The sequence below is a fragment of the Neomonachus schauinslandi genome, chromosome 1, assembly GCF_002201575.2.
Source record: "Neomonachus schauinslandi chromosome 1, ASM220157v2, whole genome shotgun sequence".
Classification (NCBI taxonomy): Eukaryota; Metazoa; Chordata; class Mammalia; order Carnivora; family Phocidae; genus Neomonachus; species Neomonachus schauinslandi.
The window spans coordinates 148823167-148838679 of record NC_058403.1 but is presented as its reverse complement, the minus strand read 5'-3'; the positions used below and the strand labels follow the sequence as shown (position 1 = coordinate 148838679).

General features: G+C 40.8%; 1 protein-coding gene across 2 annotated transcripts in view; it reads left to right on the top strand.

Moving 5' to 3' along the window:
- The window catches only part of CTDSPL (CTD small phosphatase like), a 114982-nt gene continuing 99469 nt past the window's right edge, over positions 1–15513 (top strand). Inside the window, exon 1 of one of the 2 annotated variants that reach the window (XM_021677540.2) lies at positions 1–83. In XM_021677540.2, coding sequence (XP_021533215.2) covers positions 5–83 — 79 coding nt within the window. In that variant the 5' untranslated portion in view covers positions 1–4. The remainder of the gene's footprint in view (positions 84–15513) is intronic. The other variant, XM_044920736.1, reaches the window with a different exon arrangement.

Sequence of the window (15513 nt, the reverse complement as noted above, 5' to 3'; positions counted from 1 at the left end):
ACCCATGGACGGCCCGGCCATCATCACCCAGGTGACCAACCCCAAGGAGGACGAGGGCCGCGCGCGGGGCGCCGGCGAGAAAGGTGAGCGGGGGCGCGGGCGGGCGGCCGCGGGCTGGGGGCGGGCGCACTCCCCGCGCGGCTGCCGGAGTTGGGCGCCGCGCGCCTGTCCCGGCCTGGGGGAGGGGTGCGCCCGCGCCGGAGGATGCGTGGGTGTGGGGGTGCGCCCGCGGGCTAGGCTGTGAGCCGGTGGCGGTGACCCTGAGGGGCTGCTAGTTTGGGTTTGCGCTCCGCCGACCGAGAAGTTGTGAGCGTGTGTGTGTGTGTGTGTTGCTGGCAGTCTGTGAGTGCGTGTGCCCTGGTAGGTTTTGTGTGTGCATGAGACTGAGAGGTGGTAAGGGGGTGTGCACCTACCAGAGAGGTGCTGAGTATGCTGTGCACCTGACAGGTTGTGAGTGTGTATATGTGCCTGGCGGATTCTGAGTGTGCACTTACGTGTGTGTGTGCGCACATACCAACTGAGATTGTAAGGGTGTGTATGCACCTACCAGAGAGGTTGTGAGTGCAGGTTTTCCTGCCAGGCCACGAGTTTTTGTACGTACCTTATGTAGAGGTTTTGTGTGTAGCTGACTAAGGTTGTGGAGTGGGTGTGTGTGTGTCTGCATGAGCGTGAGCCTGCAGAAGGCTTATATGTGTGTTCCGTCCTGACGGAGTTGGTGTGTGTGCGCAGTGTGTGCTGGCAGGTTGACTGCGTTGTGTCCGTGGACGGCAAGGGTGTGTGTGTTTGTGCACTCATACAGGGAGGCTGTGCGCCTGCTTGTGTCGCAGGTATGCACCACTGAGGCTGTGTGCCTGGCTGTTTTAGCTGGTGGTGCAAGTGCTGGGGGAAGGAGGGGGATGGGCAGTGCCTAAGCCGTCCCCCCTTTCTCCGACTGTGCAGTCTCAGTGACACCAGCCTGTTGGGAGTGCCAGTAAGGTCTGGTTCTCCCTGGGCCCTTTTAGGACCTGCCTCTAACGAGCACTCAGAGAGCCCTTAGGGTGCCAGGTGTGTCCCTTCCCTCTATGCTGCAATGCCTGGTTTTATTTTAGCACGTTGGACCCCAACACCGTCTTCTCTTTCCTTCTGGTTCTTCTTTATGTCTCTGCCCCTCTCTGAGACTCGGTGTCCCCTTTTCTCATATGCCCTGCTTACTGTCCCTCTAGTGAGTTGTCCTGAGGTTGTGAAGGGCCGAGGAATCTGGCTTGGTCTGTTCTGGTGACTAAAGCCCTGCCTCCCTCTCTTCCTGCTGTGTGCCCCCAAAACACCTGGATTGATGTCAGGAGCAGCCCACCAGGACACCCTCCCCTCACCCAGCCTTCCCTGCTCATGGCCAACTTTGGGAAAGAATTAGTTTTCTTTCCATGTGTTACCACCCTTGCTGTGCCACTGGGGTGAGGTGTGCAGCCCTTCTGAGGAAGGGGGGGTGGGGTGGGAGAAAACAAGCCTCTGTCTCTTTCCAAGCAGGGACCACTGGGCAAGCCCATCGGAAAATGCAAGAAACTGCCAGAGGTACCCTCAGATTGGGGATTTATCAACCCATTTGCACTTTTGTAGACCATAAACATTATGTGTCTACAGACTTGTTTTCTTTTATGTAGAATTAGAAATCACACTCCCCCAGGCATTTTTTCTGTGCCTTACAAACTGGCTAAAAAATTATGCAAAGAGGGTGCTTCAGGTGAATCTCTTATGTCTCCCTGGGGCCCAGGTGGGCAACACATAGGTTCTTGCCATTGGGGGCTGTCAGTTCTTGGGGCCCTGGCATGCAAGCTCTGGGCTGGGTGTGTCCTCTTGGGAAGGTTTAGTGGGAGGCATGAAGGTGGTTTGGTATCTGCGCTTCTCACCCACTCCAGATTGAGTGCTTTGTGTGATGCTTTGCCAGAGAGGGAATCCACAGCTCTTGTGAGGAGAGGTGTGGCATAAAGGAGGGAAATATTTGTCAGGGTCTCAGCCCTCCTCCTGCCCCCAATCTGAGTCCCAGAGCGGGATCCTTCCCAACTTTCTCTTTTCCTCTAGCTGCTGGGCTTTTTAGACTCAATTTAGCCAAAATCCAACCATGTACAAATACTCAAGGATGGTGCTTGTTCTCTTCAACCTGTTTACATTTCTTTTCATGACGATCTTTTATTATCTTTAACAGCTTATTTTGTTTATTTTCTAGTGTCAAGTTGGCTGATTGTTAACTGATTAGGCGAATACTTGCTGCTCTGGGATGGAGTGGCTAGCTATAATAGGTTGTTCTTGCTGAAGCATTAAAATAGTGCTCAATTCAGCTTTTCACTTTAAAAAATGGGGGAAAAAATTGGTCAATTACGATGTGGCAGTAAACTTCATGGCCAAACTTTGGAACAGCTTCTTCAGATTCCTAATCCACTGAACAGGTTCAGCAGTGTTTCTAGCTTAAGCACATTGATCTATTTAGATAGGCACAATATAGTTTACATACTTTTAATTTTAGGTAAACAATCACTTTGTTTTTATTTATGGGGCCTGGAATGTTGTAAGTTTTTGTGGTAGGAAAGAAACTATTGGTTTTATTTATTTATTTATTTTTTAAGATTTTATTTATTTGACAGACAGTGAGAGAGGGAATACAAGCAGGGGGAGTGGGAGAGGGAGAAGCAGCCTTCCCACCGAGCAGGGAGCCCAATGCGGGGCTCGATCCCAGGACCCCGGGACCATGACCTGAGCCGAAGGCAGACACTTAGCGACTGATCCGCGCAGGCACCCCAAGAAACTATTGGTTTTAAAAGTTTCCTTTCATCATTTATTCTGTGAAACAGGAATCAAAATGCTGCTCTTGGATTTGATATGAGGGTTAAATGAGATGATGTACATTAAGGACTCTGCCTAGTGTGCCACTATTCCATAAGCCTTTCTTTAGGTGTAGATTTGTTTAAAAAAAAAAAAAAGTACTAGTAAATATGGGCTATGGTGTTTTGCCTGAGTTGAATTACTTCTTGACGCATTGCCACGTGGTGATGCACTACTTGGAGATGACTATCAGGATTGTCACTGTCAGCCTGGCCTGTCAGGGAAGATGTATTTCGTAGTTGTGTTGGATGGGGAAGACGTATTTCTTAGTTGTGTTGGATTGGGTTGATAGTTCACCTCAGTCTGCTTTGCTATCTACAAATTTACTCTTACAAATCAATAAGAAAAAGCTAAACAATACAGCAGAAAAGTGGACAAGGGAGATAGGAACAAGGAAGTCATAGAAGAGGAAATCTGTTCAATAAATGTATGAAATGATGCTCTTCATGTGAAATAGTTGCGTGCATCAGCTTGGCTGAACATTTAAATGACAACAAGGTAAATAAAAGTTTTGGGAAATGGACACTCTTACAGACTTTTGTTAGAGAATAAAATAAATACAGACTTTTTAGAGAGTATTTTAGTCCTGAATTCTTTAGGAACCCATTTGGCTGCAAGTAAAAGAAAATCAGGCTTATGCTATGACTTAAACCAATAGGAGTTTATTCTCACATAACAAATAGTCTGGAGGTAAGCTCCTGCTGGCTTTGGTTCAGCAACTCATTGATAGCAGGACTGACATCACGGAGATTCTCTAGGCTTTCCTTCAGTGTTGTAACATGGCTGCCACCCCTCCAAAAACCACAGCCACCTTCAGGGCAGAAAAAAGGGACAGTGCCAGTCATGTCTATCCCTTTTACCTGGAAAGCAAAAAACGTTCCTAGGGACTGCTCAGCAAACTTTTGCTGATGTTTACTTAGCTAGAACTGGGTCACATGGCCACCCCTAGCTGCAAGCAAAGTGAGTTTGTTATGGGAGGCAGGAGATGATCAGAAATGGGTGGGAGCAGGTATTGGTTGGCCAGTCAACAATACTGGCATACCTTCAATGCTTCAGTTCTACTTCTGGGTTTTTGTCCTAGAGAAATGTCCTCATATGTGATCAAAGAAACATGTACAAGCATTTTCCCTGATGGGCACATTACTTGCCTAGCAAAAAAATCCATTCTGAGTTAATTTTTTTTATAAGGTGAGAAATTTAAGTTCAGTTTGTTTTTGTTTTTGTTTTTGTTTTGCCTCTGACTGTCTAACTGCTTCAGCCACATTTGTTGGAAAGACTGTCCTTCCTCTCTTGAATTTGTTTTGCATCTCTGTCAATCTCTGTCAGTCAATTCAGTGTAGGTCTCTTTCTGGGTTCTTTATTTTGTTCCACTAATCTCTGTGTCTATACCTCTGTCTATCCCATGCAGTCTTGATTACCATAGCTATGTATTAAGTCTTGAAATAGAATAGACTGATTCCTCCAGTTTTTGTTCTTTTTCAAAAATTGTTTTAGCTGTTCTAGTTCTGTTGTTTTTCTATATGCATTTTACGATAGTCTTGTCTATATCTGCAAAAAGTCTTGTTGGGATTTTGATAGGAATTATATTAGACCTGTGTATAAATCTGGGGACAACTGACATCTTTATGATGTTGAGTCTTCTAATCCGTTAACATGTTATGTTTCTCTATTTATTTAGATATTCTTTGATTCTTTCATTAGGGTTGTATAGTTTTCAGCATATAAGTCCTGTTGATATTTTGTCAGATTTACATTTAAATGTTTCTCTCTCTTTCTTTTTAAGATTTTATTTATTCATTTGAGAGACAGAGAGCAAGCACAAGAGACCATGAGCCAGGGGGAGGGACGGCGGGAGAGGGAGAAGTAGACTCCCCACTGAGCAGAGAGCCCCATGCAGGACTCGATTCCAGGACCCCAGGATCATGACCTGAGCCGAAGGCAGAAGCTTAACCGACTGAGCCACCCAGGCGCCCTCCTCTCTCTCTCTTTTTAAGTGATCATATTGTACTTTTAACTTCGGTCCGAGTATTCAATGCTAGTATGTAGAAATATAATTGATTTTTGTATATTTGTCTTATATCCTGTGACCTTGCTGAGTTCACATATTAGTTGTAAGAGGCTTTGTAGATTTCTTGCAGTTTTTTACATAGACAAACACATCATCAAATAAGAACATTTATATTCCTTCATTTCTGATTTGTGAACTTTTTGTTTCTTTTTCTTGCTTTATTGCACTCACTAGAACTTCCAGAAGTATGTTGAGCAATAGTGGGGAGATTGGACAACCTCGCCTTGTTCCCAGCGGGAAGCCATTCAGTCTGTTACCATGAAGTATAATGTCAGCTGTAGGTTTTTTTGTAGAAAATCTTTATCAGATTGAGGAAGTTTCCTGTATTCCTATTTTTCTGAAAGCTTTTATCAAAAATGGATGTTATTTTGTCATGTGCTTTTTGTGCATCAACTGATATGATCATGTGAGTTTTTGTCTTTGGTCTGCTAATGTAGTAGATTATATTGATGGATTTTTGAATATTGAACCAGCCTTCCATCCCTACAATAAACCTCATGGTTTTATGAGGTATATAATTCTTTTTATATATTGATGAATTCTGTCTGTTAAGAAATTTTACATCTGTATTCATGAGTGATACAGTTTCTTTTTTTTGCATTGTCTTTAATCTGGTTTGGTATCAGCTTCACAAAATAAATTGGGAAGTTTTTTTTTTTTTTTTTTTTTTCTGGAAGAGATTATGCAGAATAGGTGTTAATTGTCCAATGAGATCATCTGGGCCTGGAGATTTCTTTTGGGGGGAGTTTTTAACTACAAATTCAATTTCCTTAATAGTTATAGAGGTATTCAAATTATCTCTTTCATATTGGCTAAGTTATAGGTGCTTTTTTTTTTTCAAGATTTAATCCATTTCATATAATTTGTCAAATTCATGTGTAGAGTTGTTCATAGTATCATTCCCATATTACCTGTTTGATGCCTGCAGGGTTTGAAGTGATATACTCTGTTTCATTCCTGATATTGGTCATTTTTGTCATTCTTGCTAGAGGTTTCTCAATTTTCTTGATCTTTTCAATGACCCAGCTCTTTGTTTCATTAATTTTCTCTATTGCTTTTATGACTTCAACTTCAATGATTTCTGTTATTTTCTTTATTATTTCCTTCCTTCTGCTTGATTTGGGTTTATTTTGCTCTTTTTCTTGGTTTTTGGAGGAGAGCTTAGATTATTGATTTGAGACTTTTCTTCTTTTTTTTTTTCTTTTTTTTTAAATGTTTATTTATTCATGAGACTCAGAGAGAGAGAGAGGCAGAAGCAGAGGGAGAAGCAGACTCCCTGCCTAGCAGGGAGCCTGATGCGGGACTCGATCCCAGGACCCTGGGATCATAACCTGAGCCAAAGGCAGACGCTTAACCATCTGAGCCACCCAGGCGCCCCAAGACTTTTCTTCTTTTCTAATGTATGCATTTAGTGCTACAAATTTTTCTCTTAACTCTACTTTTGCAGTGTCCCACAAATTCTGATGTTACATTTTCACTTTCACTCAGTTCAATGTATTTTTTTAAAAATAGACTATTTTTTAGGGCAGTTTTAGGTTCACAGCAAAGTTGAGTAGAAATTAGAGAGAGTTCCCATATAACACTGACCCCACACATGCACAGCCTCCCTCCACTATCAGTATCCTGCACCAGAGTGGTACATTTACTGCACTCTGTGAACCTGCATTGACACACTGTTATCACCCCAAGTCCACAGTTTATATTATGGCTCACTCTTGGTGTTTTACATTCTGTGGGTTTTGACAAATGTGTCATGGCATGTATCCACCATTAGAGTATCCTACAGAGTAGTTTCACTGCCCTAAAAATCCTCTGTGTTCTGTTTATTCATTCCTCCCTCCCCGCAACCCCTGGCAACCACTGATCTTTTTACTGTTTCCGTAGTTTTGCCTTTTCCAGAATGTTACATAGTTGGAATCATACAGTATGTAGCCTTTTCAGATTGGCTTCTTCAACTTGGTAATATGCATTTAAACTTCCTCCATGTCTTTTCATGGCTCATTTCTTTCTAGAGTAGAATAGTATTCCATTGTATGGATGCACCATAGTTTTTCCATTTACCTACCAAAGGACATCTCAGTTGCTTCCAAGTTTTAGCAGTTATGAATAAAGCTGCTATAAACATCTGGGTGCAGGTTTTCCAGGAGACACAAGTTTTCAGCTCCTTTGGATAAATAGCAAGGAGCGCCATAGTAAGAATATTTTTAGTTTTGTAAGAAACTGCCAAACTGTCTTCCAACGTGGCTGTACCATCTTTAGTTTTCAGAAGTTTAGTTATGATATGTCTTGGTGTGGATTTCTTTGGGTTTATCCTGTTTGGATTTAGCTCAGCTTCTTGAATTTGTAGTTTGTGTCTCTTGCCAAATTTGGGAAGTTTTCAGCCATTATTTTCTGAAATATTTTTTCAGCGTTGCCATTTCTCTTCTTCTGGGACTCTGATGACACAAATATTAAATCCTTTGCTATAGACCATGGATTTATCAATACTTACTATTCTTTTTTCTTTTCTCTCTATTAATTCAGATTGGATAATTTCTATTGTTCTATCTTCAGGTTCATTGATTTGTTCCTAGTTCCCTCCATGCTGCTAGATATCTCCCATCCACTGAGCTTTTTATTTCAATTTTTGTATCTTTTAGTTCTAAATCTTCCGTTTAGTTTTTCTTTATATCTTGTAATTCTCTCCTGAGGCTTTCTGTTTCTTTGCTGAGGCTTTCTATTTTCCTCATTTGCTTTAAAGTGTTCCTAATTGCTTTTATCATAGCTGCTTTAAAATCTTTGTCAGATAAGTATAACATCTCTGTCATCTTGGTGTTGGCATCTATTGATTGTCCTTCTTCACTCAATTTGAGAATTTCTGGTTCTTGGTATAATAAGTGAATTACAATTGAAACCTGGACATTTTCATACTATGTCATACGACTCTGGGTCTTATTTAAACCTTCTGTTTTATTTGGTTTACTCTGAACTGCTCTAGCAGAGAAGGTAGAGCACTGCCTCATTATGCCAGACAGTTGTAGAAGCCCAGGATCTCTACTTGGCCTCTTTTGACACCCTGCTGGGCATGGAGGGAGTTTCAGCTCCCACACAGCCTCTACTGAACTGCAGTGGGAGGGGTCTCATTACACTGGTGATGGGAAAGCCTTGACTCTTCCTTTGCCTCCTCTAACACCGCCCCAGTGGGAGAGGGGGAGTACCTCATTATTGCTAGGTAGGGATGGAAGTCCATGCTGGCCACATGGTCTCCACTGATACCTCTGGGAGACGGGGAGGCTATTTACCAGTTGTCAGGGATGAAAATTCCTGCTCCCTCCTTGGCCTTCTCTGACACTACCCCAGCCACCTTCCACCCTGATGACATGGAATTCTAGGTACCCATCAGATTTTGCTGGCATGGGTGAGGTTGGGACTGGAGTGTGTGTGTATGTGTGTGTGTGTGCACACGCACACGCGTGTGTGTGTGTGTGGTGTTTGGCTACAGTAGAGAAGTTACTGTCTGAAAGTTTTCTGTCTTGCTAGACTATCCCTTTTCTGGTCTTTGGTTATAAAGAATAGTCTTTTGAGGGAACTCTTGCCTGCAACTGTTGGTGTTCGCTTTATCCAGCTTCTTCAGCTCAGTCTGGGCTATTAGAGAGAAAAAGAAACCCCAGAGATCACTGCAATGTCATTTCAAGTCTCAAAGTCCCTAGCTGGTCTATCTTCTTTCCACCTTTCAGAGTCTTCTTATGTTTACTTTATAAACAGTGTCCAGGGTTTTTAGTTATATTTAGTAGAAAGAATAAGAAGAAATATGTCTATTCCATGTACCTGGAAGCAGAAGCCCCTGATTAGCTTTTAGACTGATCCAAAGTAGTATTTTAAGAAAGACTGGTGTTGGAAAGTTGTCATTTTAAAGGTTTATTTCAATACTGTGTAATGTAAAAGTCAAAGTGAGTTAGTGCTTTGAGAATCTTGATTGTCCCCTAAAAAGAGACAGGATAATGAATTCAGTGTGAAATCAAGGCTAGATCAGTAGGGCTTCAGTGACAGCTGTTGTTTAAATAACCTTAAAAAGATGCATTCATAAGCTTTGGTCTTAACACCAGAATTTTAGATCAGAGTTCATAATATCTTGATTTAAATATATTTTTGATCTAATATTCCATTTGATTGGCAAGCATGTTTAAACTCATATCTTTGATTTTATTTCTCAAGCAAGAAGCATCAATTTAAGTAAATAGAAATGTTTTCATAGGTTAAACACAGAGGAGCTTATCTCTGAATTTAGCACTCATGACCGCCCGGACATGGCTTGCTGGCCAGTGACTGGAAAAGTCTGCTTTCAGTCTGGGCTGCTCTGGAAGGAGGTTTTAGGGCTTCAGAAACTTGAGCAGACTGCACTTGACAGTTGGAGAGTGGCCCCATTTGGAATGGCAGGACTGGGTTTTCAGGAGGGACCACAGAGCCTTGTGTTTAATTCTGAGGTAGGTATGTATGTATGTATGTATGTATTCATTTATGTACTTATTTATCTATCTTCCAGTTTTATTGAGATGCAATTGACATCCAGCACGCTTTAAGCTTAAGTTATATGGCATGATGACTTACAGACATACCTATTGTGAAATGATTACTAAAATAAGTTTAGGTTACATCCTTCACCTTGTATAATTACAAAACAGAAAATTCCTTTTTTTTTTTTCCTTATGATAAGAACTTTTAGGATTTTCTCTCTTAGCAACTCTGAAAGATACCATACAGCAATGTTAACTGTAGTCATCATGTTGTACGTTACATCCCCAGTGCTTATTTATCTTGTAACTGGGAGTTTACAAGTTTGTTTCTTATGATCACCTTCACCCAGTCCCCCTCCCCAACTCCCTGCCTCTGGCAGCCACAAAGCTGATCGCTTTTTCTATGAATTTGGTTTTTTTGGATACCTCAGATGAGTGAGATCATACAGGATTTATCTTTGTCTGACTTACTTCACTTAGCATAATACCCTCAAAGTCCATCCATGTTGTTACAAAGGGCAGGATTTTCTTCTTTTTTATAACTGCATAACATTCCATTGTATAGGCATAGACCACATCTTTATCCATTCCTCTACTGATGGACACTTAGGTTGTTTCCATGTCTTGGCTATTGTGAATAATGCTGCAGTTAGCATGGGGTGGGGGCATATGTCTCTTTGAGATAGTGATTTTGTTTCCTTTGGATATATACCCAGAAGTTAGGTAAACGCCTTTTTCTCTTTTAGTGAAGTTAAGGGTAGAGGAAGTGGGATACATGACAGTACCAGTGGGTTCACTGGGTCTTTTCAGCCAGGAACTGGCAGAAGTCAGGAAACACTCTGGCCATCAATGATTCTAGATTTAAATGTACATATATATATATATATATATATATTTTCAAAGATTTTATTTATTTATTTATTTGAGAGAGAGAGAATGAGAGAGAGCATATGAGAGGGGTTAGGGTCAGAGGGAGAAGCAGACTCCCTGCCGAGCAGGGAGCCCGATGTGGGACTCGATCCCGGGACTCCAGGATCATGACCTGAGCCGAAGGCAGTCCCTTAACCAACTGAGCCACCCAGGCACCCTAAATGTACATATATATTTTTAATATATGTTTTTTTCACTTGCTTTGTCAGTAATGTATGGTGCCAGGGTCAGGGAATGTAAGGAGTCTTGAGTAATATTAAAGGTATGATATATACCTTCAAACTTATTTTCCAGATCTTAAATCCTGATCAGACATTTAATGTTTAGTATTTTAATGAACTGCCTTTCTTTTTTAAATCGACTTTCTTTAAATAGTTTTCTTCCCTTTAATCTTTTAACATACATTTTCCTATTTTCAAAAAAGTCAAGATACATATTCAGTGCTATATTTAAAATAAAATTAAGCAAATATTTGCCTCTACGGCTCTGAAATGACATCGTATAATGGAGCAAAGGCTTAGGAACTGTTTGTAGCACTAGGTTGGGATGTGGACCTTTTTGTGTTTGGGATCAGGACTGAAAACATTAGTGGCATATAGTTCTCTGGAACCAGGGCATAATCAACAGTGGTCTTTATGGATGCTAAGGATTATGTAATCACCTAAGTAATAGCTCATTTTGATTCTGAGTAGCTGCTTCAAGTTAAAAACTGAAAGGTTTCTTTGTAATTATGATTTGTATTAAGGCTATTTGCCAAAATGTTTTAAAATCCTCGTACTTAAAGCACTTTAAAAACTTAAGAGAAATGGCTTAACATTTGATGACTGATACTATTCTTATTTTTCATAATTAGTACTTAGCCTAAGCTTTAAATGTTTCAGGGTATCTTGAAGAAAAAACTGCACCACCTTGTCAACAAGGCTTGAATGAAATGTAGCCTTTTAGTACCAGAGAGAAGTCAGTGTTCCAATGAGAACGTATACTGTACTTTACATTGTATAGAATATCTCCCGCATTCTGATCAAGATTCAGCTTTCATGCTTAGCATATCATTAAATTTGTTCTAAGGATTTGGCTCACTTATGTTCAAGTCAGAAACCATTGACCTTAATTCCATAGACTTCAGTCAGAGCCATATTTTCTTTCCTCTTTTTGAGGAAACCGCTCAACACATTGATTTTGGTTTTGCTTAGAACAAATACATTTCATAGCAGTCATCAAATAAGCATGCAATTTCAGTAGCTTATTAACTCAGTTAGATGTTTAAACAGTTATTAGTGAGCATTAATTTTTCTGCTTTGCGGGCGCCTGGGTGGCTCAGTTGGTTAAGCGACTGCCTTCGGCTCATGTCATGATCCTGGAGTCCCGGGATCGAGTCCCGCATCGGGCTCCCTGCTCGGCGGGGAGTCTGCTTCTCTCTCTGACTCTCCCCCCTCTCATGTGCTCTCTCTCTCTCTCATTCTCTCTGTCTCAAATAAATAAATAAAATCTTTAAAAAAAATTTTTTTTTTTCTACTTTGCTGTATACCCAGTATCGCTGCCATAGGCCTGACTTCTTTTTTAATTTTTTTAAGTTTGCTTTTATATCGAGGTAAATTTGCATACAATAAAAAATCACTCACTCTGGTGTAACCCAAGGTTACAAATTTCTGCGAGTGCTGACAAACTCGAGCAGCTATATAACCACCTCCACAGTCAAGGCAGAGAATATTAACATCAGTCTCAAAATACTCCCGGTGCCCCACTGCCCCTATCCTCCCTCTACACTCAGCCCCCGACAGTGATCTGTTCTCTCCCGTTTTTTGCCTTTTCTGGAATGACATATACTAAATGGAATCATGTAATATGTAGCCTTTTGAGTTTGGCTTCTTTCATTTAACCTGATGCTTTTGAAACTCATTCAGATGGTTGCATATATCTTTCGTTTGTTTGCATTTATTGCTGGGTAGTATTCACTTGTATGGAAGTACCACAGTTTAAAGGTATATGTTTCACGGGGCGCCTGGGTGGCTCAGATGGTTAAGCGTCTGCCTTCGGCTCAGGTCATGATCCCAGGGTCCAGGGATTGAGCCCTGCATCGGGCGCCTGGCTCAGCAGGGAGCCTGCTTCTCCCTCTCCCTCTGCTTCTCCCCCTGCTCATGCTTTCTCTCTCTCTCTGTATCTCTGTGTCTCAAATGAATAAATAAAAAAATCTTAAAAAAAAAAGTATATGTTTCACTTTATAAAAAACTGCCAAATTATTTTCCAAAGTGGTGGTACCATTTTGCATTTCCATCAGCAGTGTATGACAGTTCCAGTTGCTCTCCATCCTTGTCGGTACTTGGCACTGTCAGTTTTTAATTTTAGCCATTGTAGTAGGTTTCTAGTGGTATCTTGTCATGGCTTTAGTTTGTATTTCCCTAACAACCAATAGTGCTGAGATTCTTTTTATGTGCTTGCATGCCATGTAAATAAGTTCTGTGCTAAGTTGTCTGTTCAAATTGTTTCCCAGTTTTAGAAAATAAGATTGATTTCTTTTTTAAAAGATTTATTTATTTATTTGAGAGAGAGAGCACATGTGAGCAAGCAGGGGGAGGGGCAAGGGGAAAGGGAGAGAGAGAAACCTCAAGCAAACTCCCCTCTGAGTGCAGAGCTTGACATGGGGCTCCACGCAGGGCTCGAACCCAGGACCCTGAGATCATGACCTGAGTCAAAATCAAGAGTTAAAGTAAAGCCACCAAGGCACCCCATGGATTGTTTGATTTCTTTATTGAGTTGGAAGGTTCTTTATATATTCTGGATACACATTCTTTGTTGAATATGTTTTATAAGTATTTTCTCTCAGTCTTTGATTTGTCTTTTCATTCTTTTAGCAATGTCTTTTATTTTCCAATTTTTAACTTGTGGTGAAATGCACACAACATAAAATTTACCATCTTAACCATTTTTAAGTGTACAATTCAGTGGTGTTAAGTACACTCACACTGTTGTGCAACCATCACCACCATCCATCTCCAGAACTCTTTTCATCCTGCAACACTGAAACTCTGTACCCATTACACTAACTCCCCATTCCCCCCTCACCCTAGCTCCTGGCAACCCACCATTCTACTTTCTGCCTCTGATTTTGACTATACTGGGTACCTCATGTAAGTAGAGGCAGGCAGTATTTGTCTTTTTATGACTGGCTTATTTAACTTACTATAATGTCATCAAGGCTGATCTGTGTTGTAGCATGTGCTATAATTCCCTTCCTTTTTAAGGCTGAGTAATATTCCATATATACAGTTAGTTGACCCTTGAATAATTCAGAGGTTAAGGGCACTGACCTGACGCAGTTGAAAATCCACATGTAACTTTTGACTCCACAACAACTTAAACTGCTAATAGCCTTCTATTGACAGGAAGGCTTACTGATAGCATGAACAGACAATTAATACATATTTTGTATGTTACATGTATTATATGCTATATTCTTACAATAAAGTAGGTAGAGAAAATATTGAGAAAATCGTAAGGAAGACAGAGTACACTTACATTATCGTATGTAAAAAATCCACATATAAGTGGACCCATATAGTTCAAACCTACGTTTTTCAGGGGTCAACTGTATTGTATATGTATGTATATATGTTACATATACAGTACATATATATATATCATACATATTGTATAAATTTTATATACCACATTTTGCTTAATTATTCATTTGTCAGTGGACACTGGGTTGCTTCCACGCTTTAGTCATCGTGAATGGGTATATATCCAAAAGTGGAATTGCCGCATCATATGGTAATTCTATGTTTAATTTTTCAGGACCAGCCATACTGTATTCCATGGCAGCTACACCATTTTACATTCCCTTCAGGTATATAAGGATTCAAAATTTTCCACATCCTTGCCAATACTTGTTATTTTTGGTCTTTTTGGTAGCAGCTACCCTAATGGGTGTGAGATGCTGATGTCTTCTGAAGAACAGAAATTGAGGTTTATTTGTTTGCATATGGATGTTGCGATTGTTTCTGCCTCATTTATTGAAAAGACCATCCTTTCTCTATTGTACTGCCTTTGAACCTTTATTAAAAATCAATTGACTACATATAGGTGAGTCTATTTCTGGATTCTGAACTCTCCTTAAATTTTGATCACCTCCTTAATGTGAAGTGGTGTTAAGCTTAATATAGTACCAGCCCTCCCTCAGAAGTAAATTTTTAGTCATGATTTAAGCAGAAGAGAAGACCAAGACATTTTACAATCTGGCAGGGAAGATTTACTCTGCATTTTGTGGTGAGGGGGGCTCTGAAAGACAAAACCTATGACTTCCTCCAGTCTTTTCTTAGGAACTTACCCAAACAGATTTTGCATGGTGTATCTTTTTTTTTTTTTTTTCAGATTTAGATTTGGGGCCGAGCGTTTTTTCTAATCTTGAGTATCCTTCTACAGAAAGCTAATACAAAAGTACGAGATGAGATAAATAAGCATTTGAGTTGAAAATATAGTCTCCCATAGTTATACAATAGTATAAAAATAGTGACTGTCTTGATGGAGTCTAAGTGAACGAAGGAGTAGATTGGCACTAGGACAGAGAAATGTACCGAAGCTCCAGCTCTGCGGATACCTTTCAGGCTGTCCGCAGATGTCTGGAGTGGTGGACGCAGGGAGAAGTGCTTATACTACCTGAAACAAAAGGGCAGAACCAGCTCATTCACTGGATAGCTTCATTTCTTTTGTCCCCAGGTAAGTAAACAGGTAAAAGTTTCCCAAGAAAGAAGTCCTCATCCAGGAGTTGTGACCCAGTTTGTATAGAGATCACAGTTGTGTTGGCCATTAATGTCAAGATGTCACTTAGAACATGGTATAGAGATGATCAGAGTCTCAGAGATGGGAGAGCCTGGGCAAAGGCCTAATATCCTTTTCTATCTTCCTACCTCCTGTCTGAGCTCTCATTCCAGCTCTTCATCTGTGAGGCTGCTGGAGGTAAATTTCTAAAGCACAGCTCTGCTCATGCTACTGCCTACTTAATTCTGTTCTGTTTCTCTATGATTCCCCATTGGCCCCAAGATAGGAACATGATGTTTCATAGCCTGTAAGCCCTTCATGGAATGACCCTAGACCACCTTTACAGTCTCCTGTCCAGGGACTCCTCTTCTACACTCTAATGAACTACTTGCTGAGCCCAAGCAGGCTGTG